At 51.8% G+C, this 15,399-nt stretch overlaps 1 protein-coding gene across 4 annotated transcripts in view; it reads right to left on the bottom strand.

Moving 5' to 3' along the window:
* PADI4 (peptidyl arginine deiminase 4) overlaps positions 1-12,348 on the bottom strand; it is a 34,831-nt gene extending 22,483 nt beyond the window's left edge. Inside the window, exons 1-3 of one of the 4 annotated variants that reach the window (XM_036351137.1) lie at positions 12,141-12,348; positions 11,154-11,355; positions 5,629-6,205 (exon numbers count right to left, since the gene is read on the bottom strand). In XM_036351137.1, coding sequence (XP_036207030.1) covers positions 5,629-5,690 — 62 coding nt within the window. In that variant the 5' untranslated portion in view covers positions 5,691-6,205; positions 11,154-11,355; positions 12,141-12,348. Of the gene's footprint in view, positions 1-3,994; positions 4,722-5,628; positions 6,206-11,153; positions 11,866-12,140 lie in introns of those variants that run through there. The other 3 variants (XM_036351135.1, XM_036351136.1, XM_036351134.1) reach the window with 3 other exon arrangements.
* Positions 12,349-15,399: the final 3,051 nt, after the last annotated feature.

The raw sequence follows: 15,399 nt of genomic DNA, 5'->3' as shown, positions 1-15,399 counted from the left end.
TCTGAAAATTAATAAAAATATTAAAAAACATATCCACACGTATAAATATTCAAAATAAATGAAAATTGATTAATGTTAACAGTTAAAAGAGAGTTTGGGATTAGATAAAGAAACAATAGCTATATGCTATTTATAAGAGACACCCCTAAAATATAAGGATCCAGAAAAGATGAAGTACTTTAATCCAATACTAACCAAAAGAGAGCTGGGGTGGGCATATTAATACCGGACAAACAATGCACTGCTAGCAATAGGAAGATCTCAACCAAAGAATGAGGTTCAACTCACCTAGAAGATATTCTAAACCTGTATGTACCTAATAACATAGCTCAATAGATGCATAAAGTAAGCCTTGGTAGAAATACAGGTAGAAGTTGACAAATTCACCATCATGGTTGAAGATTTCAACTCCCCTTTCTCAATTAACAATAGATTAAGCAGACAAAAAAGGGACACAAGTAACAAACTTGATTTAGGAGACATATATAGAATTCTGACCCCACAACTAGTGAATATACACTTTCCCAAGCAAAGCACACATGGATCACTAAAAATATATATATAACCACCCTAGCCAGTTTGGCTCAGTGGATAGAGCATTGGCCTGCAGACCGAAGGGTTCCAGGTTCGATTCTGGCCAAGGGCACATGCCTGGGTTGTGGGCTTGATCCCCAGTAGGGAGCGTGCAGGAGGCAGCCAATCAGTGATTCTCCCTCATCATTGATGTTTCTATTTCTCCATCCCTCTCCCTTCCTCTCTGAAATCAATAAAAAAAATAAATGCAATAACCAAATATTGAAAAAATTATATATATATATATCCATGTAATTCGCCATAACAAATTTATTTCATTTAACAAATATGAAAGGACAGGTAACATATGGTGTAGGTAGCATATCCTTTCATCACAGTCTAAGGAGTCACTAATCCAACCCAGCCCGAAGACCATCTCAGCGGGACCCGCACCGCTGAATCCTTTCCCCATCACTCCAATCCAGCGGGGTTTCTTCCTCCAGGTGAGATTTCTCTCTGCAGGAGAGTCACAGTGCCCCGAAGATGACTACATATCAATCCCCAGAACCCATGCATATGTCATCTCACATGGAAGAGAGGACTTGTGAATGTGATTAAGGATCTGGAGATGGGGAGAATATGCTGGATTATTTGGGGGAGGGGGGACCAGTGTAACCACAAGAGGGGGCGGGCGGGGCAGAGTGAGAGGAAATGGGTGATGGAAGCAGAGGCCACGGTGATGCATTGTTGGAAGGGGCCATGAGCCCAGGAATGCAGGTGACTTCCAGGAGCTGCAGAAGGAAGGAGTGGATTCTCTCCGCCTCCACAAGGGCACAGCCCTGCCGACACACTGACTTTAGCTCCGTGAATTTTAGCCCCATGAGACCCAGTTTTGAACTTCTGGTCTCCCAAACTGTAAGATCATACATTTGTTTTTTTCAGTTTTATTGAGAGACAGCATTTTAAGCAACTAGATCTGTGGCAACCTCTTACAACAGCTATCGGAAACCGCACACCCTCCCTTTCCGCACTTCTGCCGCAGGGCTTCTCTCATCCCCGCTCAGCTAACTCCCTGCTCTCTCCGGTGATGGTGACGGTGACGGTGACGGGGCGGCTGGCTTCCTAACAACAAGGCCGTCTCAGAACCATGTGGGTTTCACTGTGTCTCTGTGTAGGGGGCACCCACGTGTGTGAATACAAGACAACTCAGAGCCGACTCTTCTTGGAACGTCCAGGAGCCTCTGTAGGGGCGGCACTGAGAACCCGAGCCTGCACAAGTGACATCATTTCTCCAGCTCTCGCAACCAGCATTTCCTTACCCACGACCTCCCATGGGTCTGTGACACTCACACATGCAGGGGCTCACGCGACTCTTCTAGCAAAGGGGGACCACTCGGCCGGACACCTGGCCTGCATTTTATAATTTAACTCTCGCCACAACCCAGAAAGGTGGGTGTTGAGTCTCCCATTTTACAGATGGGTAAACTAAGGCTCTGAGACACTAACAGGCTTGCTCCTCGCTGTCCCACTGCATGGTCTCCTCTTGAGGAAGACCCTGGGAGGAAGAGGAGAAGCCCATCGCTGGCAGCTTCAGAACACCCACTGTGGTTGGGCCTCCTGGACGCTGCACCCATTCTAGGCCTTTCCCAAGCCCCGCGGAAGCTGCATGAATTCCACCAACCAGGCAGCCGTGCCCAGCGAGGCCAACCCCGCAGCGCTCAGAGGCAGTGTGTGCTGGAGAGGCCTGGGTTCAAATCTCCTGCCAGGTAACTGTTCTTTATCTCTTGAAGCCTCAGATTACTCATCTCTAAAATGGGCACGATGAGAGTGTTTACCTTGCAGGGCTTCTGTGAGGATTAGAAATCCCAATGGAAGGGCTGGCACTAGTCCCTGGGGTCATGAGACAGCCCTGATGCCAGCCCCAAGCATCACAGAAAGCGCCTCAACAGGCTTCCAGGGATTTTGTTTGCATGTAATCCATGTATTTCCTGTTCCAGGGAAAGTACTTTCCAACAGAGAATGAAAATCACTAGCAGAGGTGAAAGCAGCTCTGGAATAGGCACCCACACCCGTGTGGTCTGTCCTGCCTCTTTCTAACCCTGGGGGTCTGAGCCCAGTGGCAGGGGGCACGGCTTGAGCAGGGTGCGGAAGCATGCACTGTGCTGCTGTCGGGCGTGGGGAGGGGTGCCAACCCGGCTGTGTTTTAAGAAGAGAATTCAGGCTGCAGTAAGGGTGGTGGCTGTGCAGATGGGACGAAGGCGCTGGCTGGGGACTGCTGTGCAGGGCAGGTTAGAAGTGATGGGAAGGCTGGTCCAGGGACCGAAGTGGAGAGAGGGAGGCCCGGGACCCAGGCTGTGTGGCTCTCAGGGCCTCAGTTTCTCCTTCTGTAAAGTGGGAATAACAGCACTGCCTACCTCATAGGGCTACGGAATGAGCTCTGTGTGGGGAGTGTGATGTGAATGTAGCCGTTAGTCTGGGAGACCTTCAGGGAGCTGAGTGGCAGGCTCACTGTCTCCCTGAAGGAGGAACCTCAGATGACATGAGGCTGTCTTTTTCCTTTCCTCCTCACCCTCGCGCTCTCCTGCCGCCCCTCCTGGGAAGCCACCTTAGCAGTTACTGCTGTTCTCCCGCTGCCCGGGTCCAGGCAAGTGACACTTTCAAAGAAATACCCCAGAAATTCCTGCAGGTGCCATTCTAGGACCAGCCAGGGAGGGAGGAAACCAGGACTGCCAGTATTATTACTAACAACAACAATGACGCCGACCATTCGATGCACACCCTCCAAGAGCGTTCCTGGACCATTTGATGTAACTAGATCTTGACCCAGGGCTTAGCACACAGTAGGTACTCAACTGGTATTTGCTGAATGAATGGGTGAAGGAATGAGCAACTACCAGGGATATGCCCCACGCTGGGCTGAGAACTTAACATTTTCATGGTTTTTCACATTTAATATCTTTAACCGCCCTATGAAGTGGGTATTATTCCCATTTCACAGACAAGGAAACCGAGGCTCAGAGGCCCAAAGTCACCCAGCTAGCCAACAGCAGGGCCAGGTTTCCCACCTCAGCCTTTCCCACGGCCGAGCCTGTCTCATCACACCCATGCTGCTAGGCACCCATGGAGGGAGGCTTGGCTGCAACCATGAACCAGGTCTGGGTCATGAAGTCCAGGGTCTAGCCTTGCTTCCGGGGCACACTTGCTGTGTGATCTTAGGCAAATCACAAACCCTCTCTGAGCTTCTATTGCCTCAGTGATAATACTTTCTTTGTGGTGAGGCCCCCAGGGAACTCCCGCTTGTACGTGGCAAAGACCCCGCTGCCCTGAGTCTGGGCACCTCCCAGAGACACCCAGGTCTTCCCTTTCCAGCTTCTCCCCCGGCAACAGCTACTGAGGCTGGAGCCCGAGCCAAGCGTCAGCAGAACCTGTTCATCCAGCATCACTGCACCTGCTCCCCGCCCCCAGGATGTCCCCTGCTCACCCGCAGACATCTAGCTGCGTCTCGGTGCCCAGCACACACACGGCGTAGGTGGGCTGCTCTGGGGCTACGTGGATCACCGTCCCCTGGGCCATGATCCGGCCAGCTCGTCCCTGCGGCTGCAGGAAGCCCCTGGCTGTTTCCTTTGTACTGCCCAGCGGAGGCCATGAGTCAGCACCTGCGGTGTGTGCTCAGGGGCGAGCCCCTCCCCACTCAGGTCCAAGGCTGGCACTCTCAGCCCCTCCTCTGCCCTGGATCTGCCCCTTGACCCCTTGGGTGTCGATGCCAGAATCAGTGGCAGGCTGGCTCCGTCAGTTTCCCAGGGAGGGCAGAGGGCTCAGGACGCCTGGAGGTAGGGTCACAGGTCTGGGTCCTCATGTCCGTAGCGCCCCCCTCCCCCCTGCCTGGGGCCGTGAACACCTGGGTGCAGCCAATCTTGCCTAACTATGCCCAGCTGGGCTCTCAGAGAGGCTAAGGCTAGAACAGGGGGAGGTTTCAAGATTTTAGGCAAAAGGTCACAGCCCGGGCTACACATGCAAAGACCAGCCTGGCGTGGGGCAGGTCTCCCCCAGCTGGGCCACCCACATGGGTGCTGTCTGTGTGCGGGGCGCCTTGCCCTGCACTTGACGTGGAATAGCTCATGGAGACAGCTGCGTGACAGGTGCTGCTACGCCCTCATCTCATTCTCACGGCAGCTCTCAGCCGTCAGGACGTTCTTATTCCCACTTTACAGAAGCAGCAGCTCAGACAGGATGAGCGGCTAGGCGGCGGTTCTCAACCTGTGGGTCGCGACCCCTTTGGCGGTCGAACGACCCTTTCACAGGGGTCGCCTAAGACCATCCTGCGTATCAGATATTTACATGACGATTCATAAAAGTAGCAACATGACAGTTATGAAGTAGCAACGAAAATAATTTTATGGTTGGGTCACAACATGAGGAACTGTATTTAAAGGGCCAGAAGGTTGAGAACCACTGAGCTAGAGGCAGGGCCAGCATTTGGACTAAACATCCTGCTCTGAGTATGAGACATATCAGCTGCCTGCCCGCGTAGCATGAGCTTTTCTGATTGTATACAACATCTACTTTTGTTGTTGTTGTTAATCCTCACCTGAGGATATTTTCCCATTGATTTCTAGAGAGAGTGGAAGGGAGGGAGAGAGACACAGAGAGAGAGAAACATCGATGTGAGAGAGACACATTGATTGGTGGCCGGGGATCAAGCCTGCAACCAAGGTACGTGCCTTTGACCAGAATCGAACCCGGGATCCTTCAGTCCACAGGGTGACACTCTAGCCACTGAGCCAAACCAGCTAGGGCTGTAACATCTACTTCTTACTGCAGTACAAGGTATATAGGAGCTGATTGTGACTACCTACCCATTTTATAGAAGGGAAAATAGAGGCTTGGAGAAGAAAGGTGTCGTGCCCAAGGCGCCACAGCTAGCGTGTGGCAGAGCGGGAAGCCAGCGTTCCCTGCACATTGCTGTCTGGCTGTCAGACTAGACGTTGCAGGTGGGTCACATCTGCCAATGGGACACTCACTCGGCCACAGAGCTGTGCTTGCACCTGGGCCAGTGGTGGGAGAGGTGGGTGGATGAGCAGTCCCAGCAGGGAGCACCCAAAGGAGGCATCATACCTGGGGATCCGGAGGTGGTGGGGTTGGGCAGGCCTGAGTTCCAATCCTGCTTCCTGCAGCATCCCCACGAGGTGGGTCCCAGCATGATGCCCACGTTATAGATGAGGTCTCTGAGGCTCAGAGAAGCTAAATGATACTCCCTAGACCCCACAGCCCATAACGTGGGTCCCAGGATCCAAAACCGCCTTCTCCAGGCTCAAATTCCATTTTCTGTGCCAGCAGCTGCCACGGCCAGACCTGGTACCTTGATGCATCCACAGGACTGCTTGCACACAGTAGGTCTTAATAAACCCCATTTTTGTGGCTGGTCATATGATTGGGACTAGTTTGAGCTTCTAATGGAGGCTGGAGGAGGACACCATCAATTGTCAGCGTTAGGGGCCCTCAGAGCACACCAAGTCCAGGCCGAGTTCTGTGGATGGGAGACGAGGCACAGAGAGGGTGTGTGACACGCCCACGGTCACACAGCAAGTCATCAGGAAGCCTGGGCTCTACCCCAAGGCTGAGGTTCCTTGGGGGTAGTTTCCTTTTTTTCTTTCTTCCCTTTTTATCTTCAGCAAGTTGAAAGTTAAATCAGCTGTGAATAAGCCACAAAGAGAAAAAACCAAAGCAGGTTTGTTAATTCAACACATATCTATCGTGTGCCTACTGTGTGCCTACTGTGTGCCAGGCACTGTTTTAAGCACGGTGGGTACAAAGTGACCAAAACAGACCAACATCCTGCCTTCATGGAGTTCCTTTTTCTAGGAGAAAGAGGCAGCTAATAAACAGGAATTATATAGTCTGTTGGCTTTATGAAAAATGGCTCTTACTCTGCTCAACTTTTCATTTTTTCAGAGGTATAACTTGAACCCAGGAAAACCATCACCCTTCCAACACAAAGACCCTCCAAGCCTCTCCATAACATCAGGTAGAAAGTTGGGAGTGTGTCGATATTGTCCACGTGTTTTCACATTTTAAGCAAGTGTAAGTCAGTCTCTCTCTCTCTCTCTCTCTCCCTCCCCAAATAAACATTTGCCTGAATAGAATTACTTCCTTGATCATTTTCCTAAAGGTAGAATTTCTAATATTTGAAACTGCTTTCCAGAGGTTTACTGCTCACGTCACCCTGGCCCTCCTAGCAATGAGTTTTCGTTTCTACTACTTTGATCATGGTATTTGGTGTTTATTTAGTTCCTAATGAGATGAATACATGGTCCCGATGCTGGCCATTCTGTTGCTGATGTTACCTTAGGGTCGTTTTGATCAGGAGGGATGTTAGGGAGGGAAAGGGCCAGAGCCGGTGTGTGGGGCCTGGCAGGCAGTTCGGGACTTGCTTTTTCTGGTTGGCTATGGTTACATCTCTCCGGCAGCAACTTGAAGTTGGAACTGGAGCTCTGTTAAGAAAACATTGCCACGCAAACTTGAACGTAGGCCTGGTTTAAAATAACACTGACACCCTGTGTTCTCCTCTGCCAGGCTGCGGGGAGGACTCTTCCCGGATTTGTTTGCTTGATGGATTTACAGAGGTCTTGGCAGAGCGTGCCTGCTCCTCCCAGCGCCGCGGGCCTCCCTGGGCCCCTCCTCACCGGGAGGTGGCCAGGCATCTTCGGCTGCCACTCCAGGGCCCTGTGGGTTTGCATGAACATGCCTCTTGGCCCGGTAAGGCCAGAGCCCTCAGATGACGAGGGTGCAGGATGACGAGGCGTGGGGCGGTCACACACCCTCGCGTTGTCGTGCTTCCTCCTAGTTTTCATTGATCGGGCGCCGAATGGCCACAGCATTGTGTTTCTGCAACACCCCTCCGTGCAGTTCACTGAGCCCTTGCTGGGTGCCAGACTCTCTCGCAGGCGTTAAGGAACCAGATCTTGATTGTGCTGGGATGTTCTGACTTCGAGGTTGGTCTCCCAACTTAGGGATTCCTTACGTGCCTTTGTGCAAGGAATATTAGGGCCTTGTTGTCTGTGTTCCCAACCAGTAACGGTGACTACGGGACCCTGAGCTCTGGGCAGGGTCCAGGCTCAGCTGCTGACACGCACCATCTCACCAGACCCTCCTCTCAACCCCACGGGGAAGGGAGGATTAATCTCATTCTGTAGGCAAGGAAATGCGGCTCAGAGAGGGTGAATGACCAGAATAAGGCCACACAGCTGGTAGTGAAAGAAGTCAGGGTTTGAACCCAGATTGAGCTGATTGCAAAGCCCTAACCACAAGGCTTTATCAGCCGATTGGGGAGGGGGGAATAAAAGACTCCAGGCTCTCCAGGCTTCTGATTCAGGCTCATTCAACAGACATCTGCTGCGCGCGCCTTTGTGCCAGGCATGGTGCCAGGTATCAGGGACACAGAAGACAGACCTGTCATCGTCAAAGAACACAACACGAAGATCAAAGAAACGGAAGCCATAGGAGTCAACTCTCTAAGAATGTGTACGTCTGTGTTCCAATGTATAGATCCTCAGAGGGCGATTTCAAGGAATTGGCTCACAGGATGTGGAGGCTGGGGGTGGAGGGCAGTGAGGCGGAGACCCAAGCCTGAAGGCCGCCTGTGGAAGAACCCCCTCGGCCCTGGAGGACGTCCAGTCGTTGCTCTTAGCCCTTCAACTGGTTGGACGAGGCCCACCCACACGGTGGCGTCCACCGAGTTAAATGTGAGTCTCATCTCAGAAGCACCTTCCCCGCAACGTTCAGGCTGCTGTTTGACCACATATCTGAGTGCCATGGCCTGGCCAAGCGGACACGTAAAACCAGCTGTCCCAGAACACGCAGCTCACAGGAGGTGCTCTTAACTCTTATGGCGTCACTCACCCTTTTGAGCACTTAAAGGGAGCAATAGAGATGCCCTTGGCGTTCCGTTCCTTGTGGGTGGGGAAACTGAGGCTCGGGAGGGAGCTGTCACTGGCCTAGGTCACGGGCAAGGTGGTGCAGAATCAAAACAAGTCTCTCCTCACTCTCCACGCGCATTCTCCGTCTCCTGGGGTTTTTAGTCTGGGACCCCCAGGGGGAGACTCAGAGGCGAGAGTCTGAGTGGACATAGTTTATCTGGGAGGCAGGGAAGGCAGGAAGCCAGTGAGGGTGTGAGGGTGAGCCGGTGACCACCGTAACCAGCATGGTGATGAGCGGAACCCACGGGGGAGCACTGGAGAGTGGGGTGGGCTGCACCTCAGAGCGAGCTGAGCCCAGGAGCAGGGGAGCTGGGCATTCACACCCCCTCCCCCCTGTCATTGCTGAGGGCTGCTCCTGGGGACATATTCCCTGGCACTTCGGTTGGCAGGCTCTGGAGGAAGAGAAACCTTGGGCAGGTGCTGGTGCTGGGACAGGGTCCCCGGAACTGAGGAGGGAGGCAATGGGGGACACTGACAGCATCTGTCATAGGACGGGAGGGGCGTCCCCAACCTTCAAGGAGCCGAAGGCAGCTGGGGCCACATTCCCCCAGAAAAATGCACATGAAACATTTGCATGTAGTTTGATGAGTTCGTTGACCATGGGGTCACCTGGGAGACTGGGTTAAGACCTCTACCCCAGCGACCCTTCCTTCCTCTGCCCACCACGCCCACACATCCCCCTCCACCAGGAGGTAGCAAGGCTTTACTGCCACAGCTGCCCTCTACCCGCTCTCTTCCACTCTCTAAAAACCAATGGAAAAATATCCTCGAGTGAGGATTAACAAAACAAAACAATTAAGAACTTCTATTTATTAAAAGACAGATTCAGAAAGAAAAAAAGATAAGCCACTGGGAGAAAAGAAAACATGTAATATATGTAAACGGTGACAGACCCATATACCTATAGGGTTTATAAACAACTCCTTCTAATCAGTAAGGAAATGGCTGTCCCTCTGGCCTATGAAATTGGTCTATTCGTCTATCTCTGCTTAAGTTCTCCATTGTCTTCGCTGCTATAGCTTTATAGTAAGTCTTTTTTTTTTTAAATATATTTTATTGATTTTTTACAGAGAGGAAGGGAGAGAGATAGAGAGTTAGAAACATCGATGAGAGAGAAACATCGATCAGCTGCCTCCTGCACATCCCCTACTGGGGATGTGCCCGCAACCCAGGTACATGCCCTTGACCAGAATCGAACCTGGGACCTTTCAGTCCGCAGGCCGACGCTCTATCCACTGAGCCAAACCGGTTTCGGCTATAGTAAGTCTTAATACCTGGTAGAGCAACTTAGCTCACATTTCATCTTGAAGAGGGACTCAGTGATGTTTGGCTCCTAACACTTCTATATAAATTTTAAAATCCGCGTACTCGTTCTACACACGCACACATGTTATAGCCATTCTAATTGGGTTTGCGTTAATTCATAAGAGAATTGACATCTCAATATTGAACTTTCAATCTAGGAACATGGTCTCTCTCTCCATTAGATCTTCTCGAATGTTTCCAGCACAGTTGCATACTGTACTCCATAAATATAGAGATGCAATTGAATTTTGTATATTAGTTTTACAGAGATTGCCTTGCTGAACCATCTTATTAATTGTTATAGATTAGATATTCTTTTGGACTTTCTACATATATCATCATTTCTTTCCAATCCTTAAAACTTGTATTTCCGCCATGGCCGGTGTGGCTCAGTTGGTTGGAACATCCTCCCGTGCACCATAAAGTGGTGGGTTTGATTCCCGGTCAGGGCACATACCCAGGTTGGGGATTTGATTCCCGGGGTCGGGCACCCGATTGATGTTTCTCTCTCATATCACTGTTTCTATCCTTCTCTCTCTCTCTAAAAAAAATAAAAATCAATAAAATTTATTTTTGAAAAACTTTTATTTCCTTTTCTTGCCTCCCTGCACCACATGAGCTTTCTGCTCAATGAACTTGCTGTTCAACAGAAGTGACAGCAGTGGGCACCCGGGTCTTGTTCTGATCCTAGGAGGAGAGTTTCAACATTCCATCATTATGATTTGTGATGTGGGTTTCTTATAGGTCAGTGGATCTCAAAGTTTAGCAGCACCAGGGTTACCCGGAGGGCTTATTAAAAAGCAGAAAGTGCCCAGCTGGCGTGGCTCAGTGGCTGAGTGTCGACCTATGAACCAGAAGGTCAGGGTTCAATTCCCGGTTTCATCTCAAACAAGTTCCCAGGCAACGCGGATGCTGCTGGTCAGGGAACCACCCTCTGAGCACTATTGTAGATGCTCTTTGTCAGGATAAAGAAGTTCCTTTCTATTCTTAGCTTTATTTTAAGGTTATAAATGGAAATTTTATCAACTTTTTTTTTTCTGATTTATTGAGTTGATTGTGTAAATTGCTGTTGTTGTTTTTTTGACCTATTAATCTATTGAACTGATTTTCCAGGGTGAAACTTACATTCCTGGGGATCTATTTAATTTGATCTAACATTGTATAATCTGACATTGCATCCTTTTTGAATTTAGTTTGCTAAGAGCTTTGCTTAGGATTTTTGTATGCATGGACCCCTTGCTGTGTCTGTGGGTTTCCTTTCCCACGCTGTTCTTGATGAGTACAGGACCTAGCTCAGCTTAAGTGGTTAAAAAAGGGAAGCTATTATAGTTACTATTATTCCTTGATAATTGTACTCACCATGCCGTGTTGCCTTGTCTGTTTGCCAGCCCCGCTTCTCTCCTCCTCTGTGAGCTTCTTCACGTCAGGGTCCACGGCTGCCCATTCCCGGCTGGAGCGCCCGAATCTCTCCCTGAGCTGGCCCGCGGCCTGAGTACCTGTGCCGAATCACATGGTGTGAGTGTTCCGTGGCGTCCCGGAGACAGTGAGTGAGGCACCAGTGCTGTGGGACGGGGAAGGAGGGAAAGTGAAGAAAGGAACGTTCGTTGGGGGCTTACTGTCTGCCAGGCCCTGGTCTAGTTCTCAACAGCCCAGGAAGGTGCGCATCGTTCACCTTTGACAGACGAGCAGACAGGGCCCGGCCCCTGGAAACCTCTCATCGGGTTCGCTGCTGCGAGGTCGTCGGGGACACTGACCACTCCGCGCCTTTCACGCAGGCTCCTGGGTGGCAGGAATCGTTGGCAGGCTGCCTTCCTCCTGACAGTGAGGGTGACATGGCTAATGCCGGTTCCCTTCTCTGCAGGGGCTGCTGGGAAGCTCAGCTCCTAACTCTCATCTTAACCACATTGATTCTCACGGTCAGAGGTGTCTGTCCTTGCCCCCCACCCATCTTTCCTAGATTCCCCTGCTTTGGTGTCTTTCCTTTGGTGGCTATACTTTTCAGTCATCAGCTGGCTGACTTTTTGTAAGTGGCCTTTTTATAAGTAGCCTCACATCCCTTGAGGATTGTGTCAAGTGAATAAAAAAATCCAGAACTATAATGACTGAGCTGTCCCGTACCTTCTTGGGCGGTGTGACTCACATAAAAACGCATTTCTGAATGATGCCCGGCCCCGCCCCGCTCAGGCCCCTGCTTGCCGGAGCCCTGGGAACTGCCTGGGGCAGCTATGATTTCTGTGACTGGGATGTTCCAGATTAATGTAATTAACACTGAGGTGCAGTTTCTCAGGATGCGGAGACTCCTTTAAAGACCCGAGAATGGTTCAAAGAAGAAACTGCGGAACTCACTTTCATGTTGGCCTTCAACTCTTCGGAGTTGCTTCAGAGACAGGCTTAGCGGTGGTTTCTTTTCATCTGGGTCACGGCAGACACTCTACCCAGTGCCCGCAGGGACAGCGCCCACACTGGGTGCTCCGGGTGTCCGTTCCTTTCTAGGAATTCCAAGGGTGACTCCTGTCCCTGGCCACCTGGGAGCAACCATCCCTAATCCTTGCCACCATCACAAGAAAATGCTGGGAACCGGGAGATCAAGGTCTGGTGCCCAGAACGGGGGTGATTCACTTTGGGGAATGGGAGCCCCGCCCCTCGCCTACCCTGGGCCTGGTGGAAATCTGTCCATTGCTTGTTTGAGCTTCAAGTCGTAGGGGAGTGGCGGCCACGGGCACATCATTCTGGACGAACGGGAGACACCACAGCCCTCCTCCCAGTGGGTGGAAAGTGCTCAGACCTGCTGGTCAAGGCTTTGCTGTAGGCAGACTTCTCATAAAAAGTGTATCAGAAACTTCAACTTTAAAAAAGGTTGATCATTAGCCCTGGCTGGTTTGGCTCAGTGGTTTGAGCATTGGCCCTCGGACCGAAGGGTCTCGGGTTCGATTTCCAGTCAAAGGCACATACCTTGGTTGAAGGTTCGATGTGTCTCTCTCACATCGATGCTTCTCTCTCCCTTTCTCTCCCTCTCTCTCTCTCCTCCTCTCCTTCCTCCCTCCCTTCCACTCTCTCTCTAAAGATCAATGGAAAAAATATCCCCGGGTGAGGATTTAAAAAATGCTTATTATCAGGAAAAAGTGTGCAACAGGCTCCTTGGATGGCCGTGCAGAAAACCGAGGCTTCAGAGCCCAGCACAGGCCGGCGGCCTGGGTACACAGGACGTGCTCAGTAAACATCTAATGCATGAAATGAGAGTGTGCTTCGGGGTCGGCTCCTGGTTCCTTTCCCACCTGCAGACTCACTCCTGAGCCCCAGCCAGGTCCAGGGTGACAGATGAACCCCAACCTACTTCCACATGGGCACATCAGCTGCTTCATCGCCACACACAGGGCAGCAGGAAAGCCAGACACCCACCCCCGCACCTTCATCAGCCACCAGGCCCTTAAGGAGGGCCTTGTCTGCTCCCCCTGAGGACTCACTAATCTCTCTCCAGGTAACCCTGCTTTCGTGGTTCTCAGACTGCGGGCGAGCCCCAGAACCGCAGCCGGAGTGGGCCTGGGAGTGGGGCGAGGAGCAGGCAGAGAGGGACCTGCAGGGCTTCGGCCAGCACGGTGTGACCGTGACAGCAGCTAGGACTCTAATTCCTTGAAGGTGGGACAACATGAGATGAATAGAAATGCAAGTTGAGCCGAAAACTAAAGGCTGGGACCTGGGATGCCTCCTCCGTGAAAGAGACCTTTTTCCCATCTCTCTCTCTCTCTCTCTCTCTTCCTCTCTCTCTCTCTCTCTCCTGGGTTTGGAGTGGCTGGCAGCCAGCAGACTTCCTTTGTCTATAATGTGCACTCCACTCTGGGAGGCAGCTGCCCAGACAAGGACCGCATTTCCCAGAGTCCCTTGCACCCACATGTGGCCACGGAGTCCTCATGGTTGCTGATTCTTGATGGAGAGGCGGGTTACGAGGGAGGAGGAGGGGGAGGGATGCTTAGGAGGACAATATGGTTGGGTCACTGATGCTATATACAGACAGAGTCTCTGAGAGCAGGGTCCTCTCGCTGCTCGCTTTATAAAGCCTTCCGGGTGATTCTAATACGCAGACGGGCTGAGAACCGCTGGAGTGGCTGGTTAAGAAGCCGGGCAACAGAAGTTACCTGTCTAAGCTCAAACCTGTCTCCCCCCTTAACCGCTCTGCGGCCCAGGCAAGTTCCTTCATGTCTCTGTGCCTCGGTCTCCTCATCTGTAATGTGACGGTAGTAATAGTAACGGCCTATTAGCCTGTTGTGATGAGCAAAGGAGATGATGTATGTCGTGTGTAAAGTGTCCAGCACATGCCCGGCACATGCCTGGCACGTGGCGCACACCCACCGTCATTATGCTGCAGGGGCTGTGGGATGACATTGACTTTGTAGTGCCCGTTCTCACAGGCTCTGTGTGTCATCCAGAATTCCTTTCCTGCCATCTGCCCTGAGCCCCAGCCATCCCAGCTGCCCCAGCCCGACACCCCCGCCCTCTGCGGCCACCGGCCAAGGGGCAGGAGACCAGTGTTGGGCAACCTCCTTCCACGGCCCTGCAGTCACTTATTCCTAATTCTGAATAAAGTGTGAGTCAGGCAGGCCCCGTGCCACCCAGAGCTGTAAATCCTCATAAGAAAGACAGGCCTTTGCTTCCTGCCTGGGTGGAGCCTCCTCTCCGATCCATCTCTTAAAGCCGAGACCAGCAGGATGCGATCTGAAAGTTGCCAGGACAGTCTTCCCTTCCTTCCCTTCCACATCTGACCTTTGGGTCTCACAGGACCTTTGTCCCCGATCAGAATGCAGGAATTAGGAATTTATCTAAAGAGCAGTGGCTAGAGGAGGGTTTGGGGGGTGTTACATAGCAATAGTCATCATTTATGGAGCACCTACTATGTGCCAGGCACTTAAATCATGTCACTGAAACCCCATGCAAGTTCTGTGGGGCAGGCACAGTGATGCCCATTTTGCAGAGGAGAAAACTGAGGCTCAGAGGGGTTAAGTGCACAGCTGAGAGTACCATTTCAGCACGGGACCATTGGACTCTGAGGCACATGGCCTTTCCCTTGTGCCATGTTGCTTCACCTAGAGTCTGTGGTGTATGGGCAGAGTGCCTGGACATGGCCGAGCCCATCCCGCCCATCCCAGGGCCAACTGTTCTTACTGCCCTGCCCACAGTCTTCCCAATCTCCCAGAAACCCCCAGATACTTTCATCTCCAAGAAACTCCAGGAGGTTTTTGTTCAAAGCCGGATTTCTGACTGGCAGCCCGATGGGGAGTGGATAAAGCTATTGGGGCGGTGATGGCAGAGGCAGTGATTTCCTGGGGCTCTGTAGCAAGCTCGCCTGGCCTTTTAGGGGCTCCTGAGGTCTCCCCAGGGCAGGAAGGGGAAGCTGCCCAGGGCCCGAGGCAGGTTGCCCCATGAGCCACACACATCCCCTCCCCCAGTTGCCACACTCACAACGCAACCTTCCGGCCACAGCCCAGTCCCTTGCCCTGCCATGCTCACTTGGTCCTGCAGCCTAGCGTCTGACCCCTGCGCTTGCATTGATGTGTCCATGCCAGCTCTACCCATCCTGTGGCCAAGGCAGAGCAGTCTCATACTAGTAGTC

This window comes from Myotis myotis, unplaced genomic scaffold, assembly GCF_014108235.1.
Source record: "Myotis myotis isolate mMyoMyo1 unplaced genomic scaffold, mMyoMyo1.p scaffold_m19_p_2, whole genome shotgun sequence".
Lineage (NCBI taxonomy): Eukaryota > Metazoa > Chordata > Mammalia > Chiroptera > Vespertilionidae > Myotis > Myotis myotis.
Note: the sequence above shows the minus strand (reverse complement) of the source record. Positions and strands in the feature narration are given on the sequence as shown.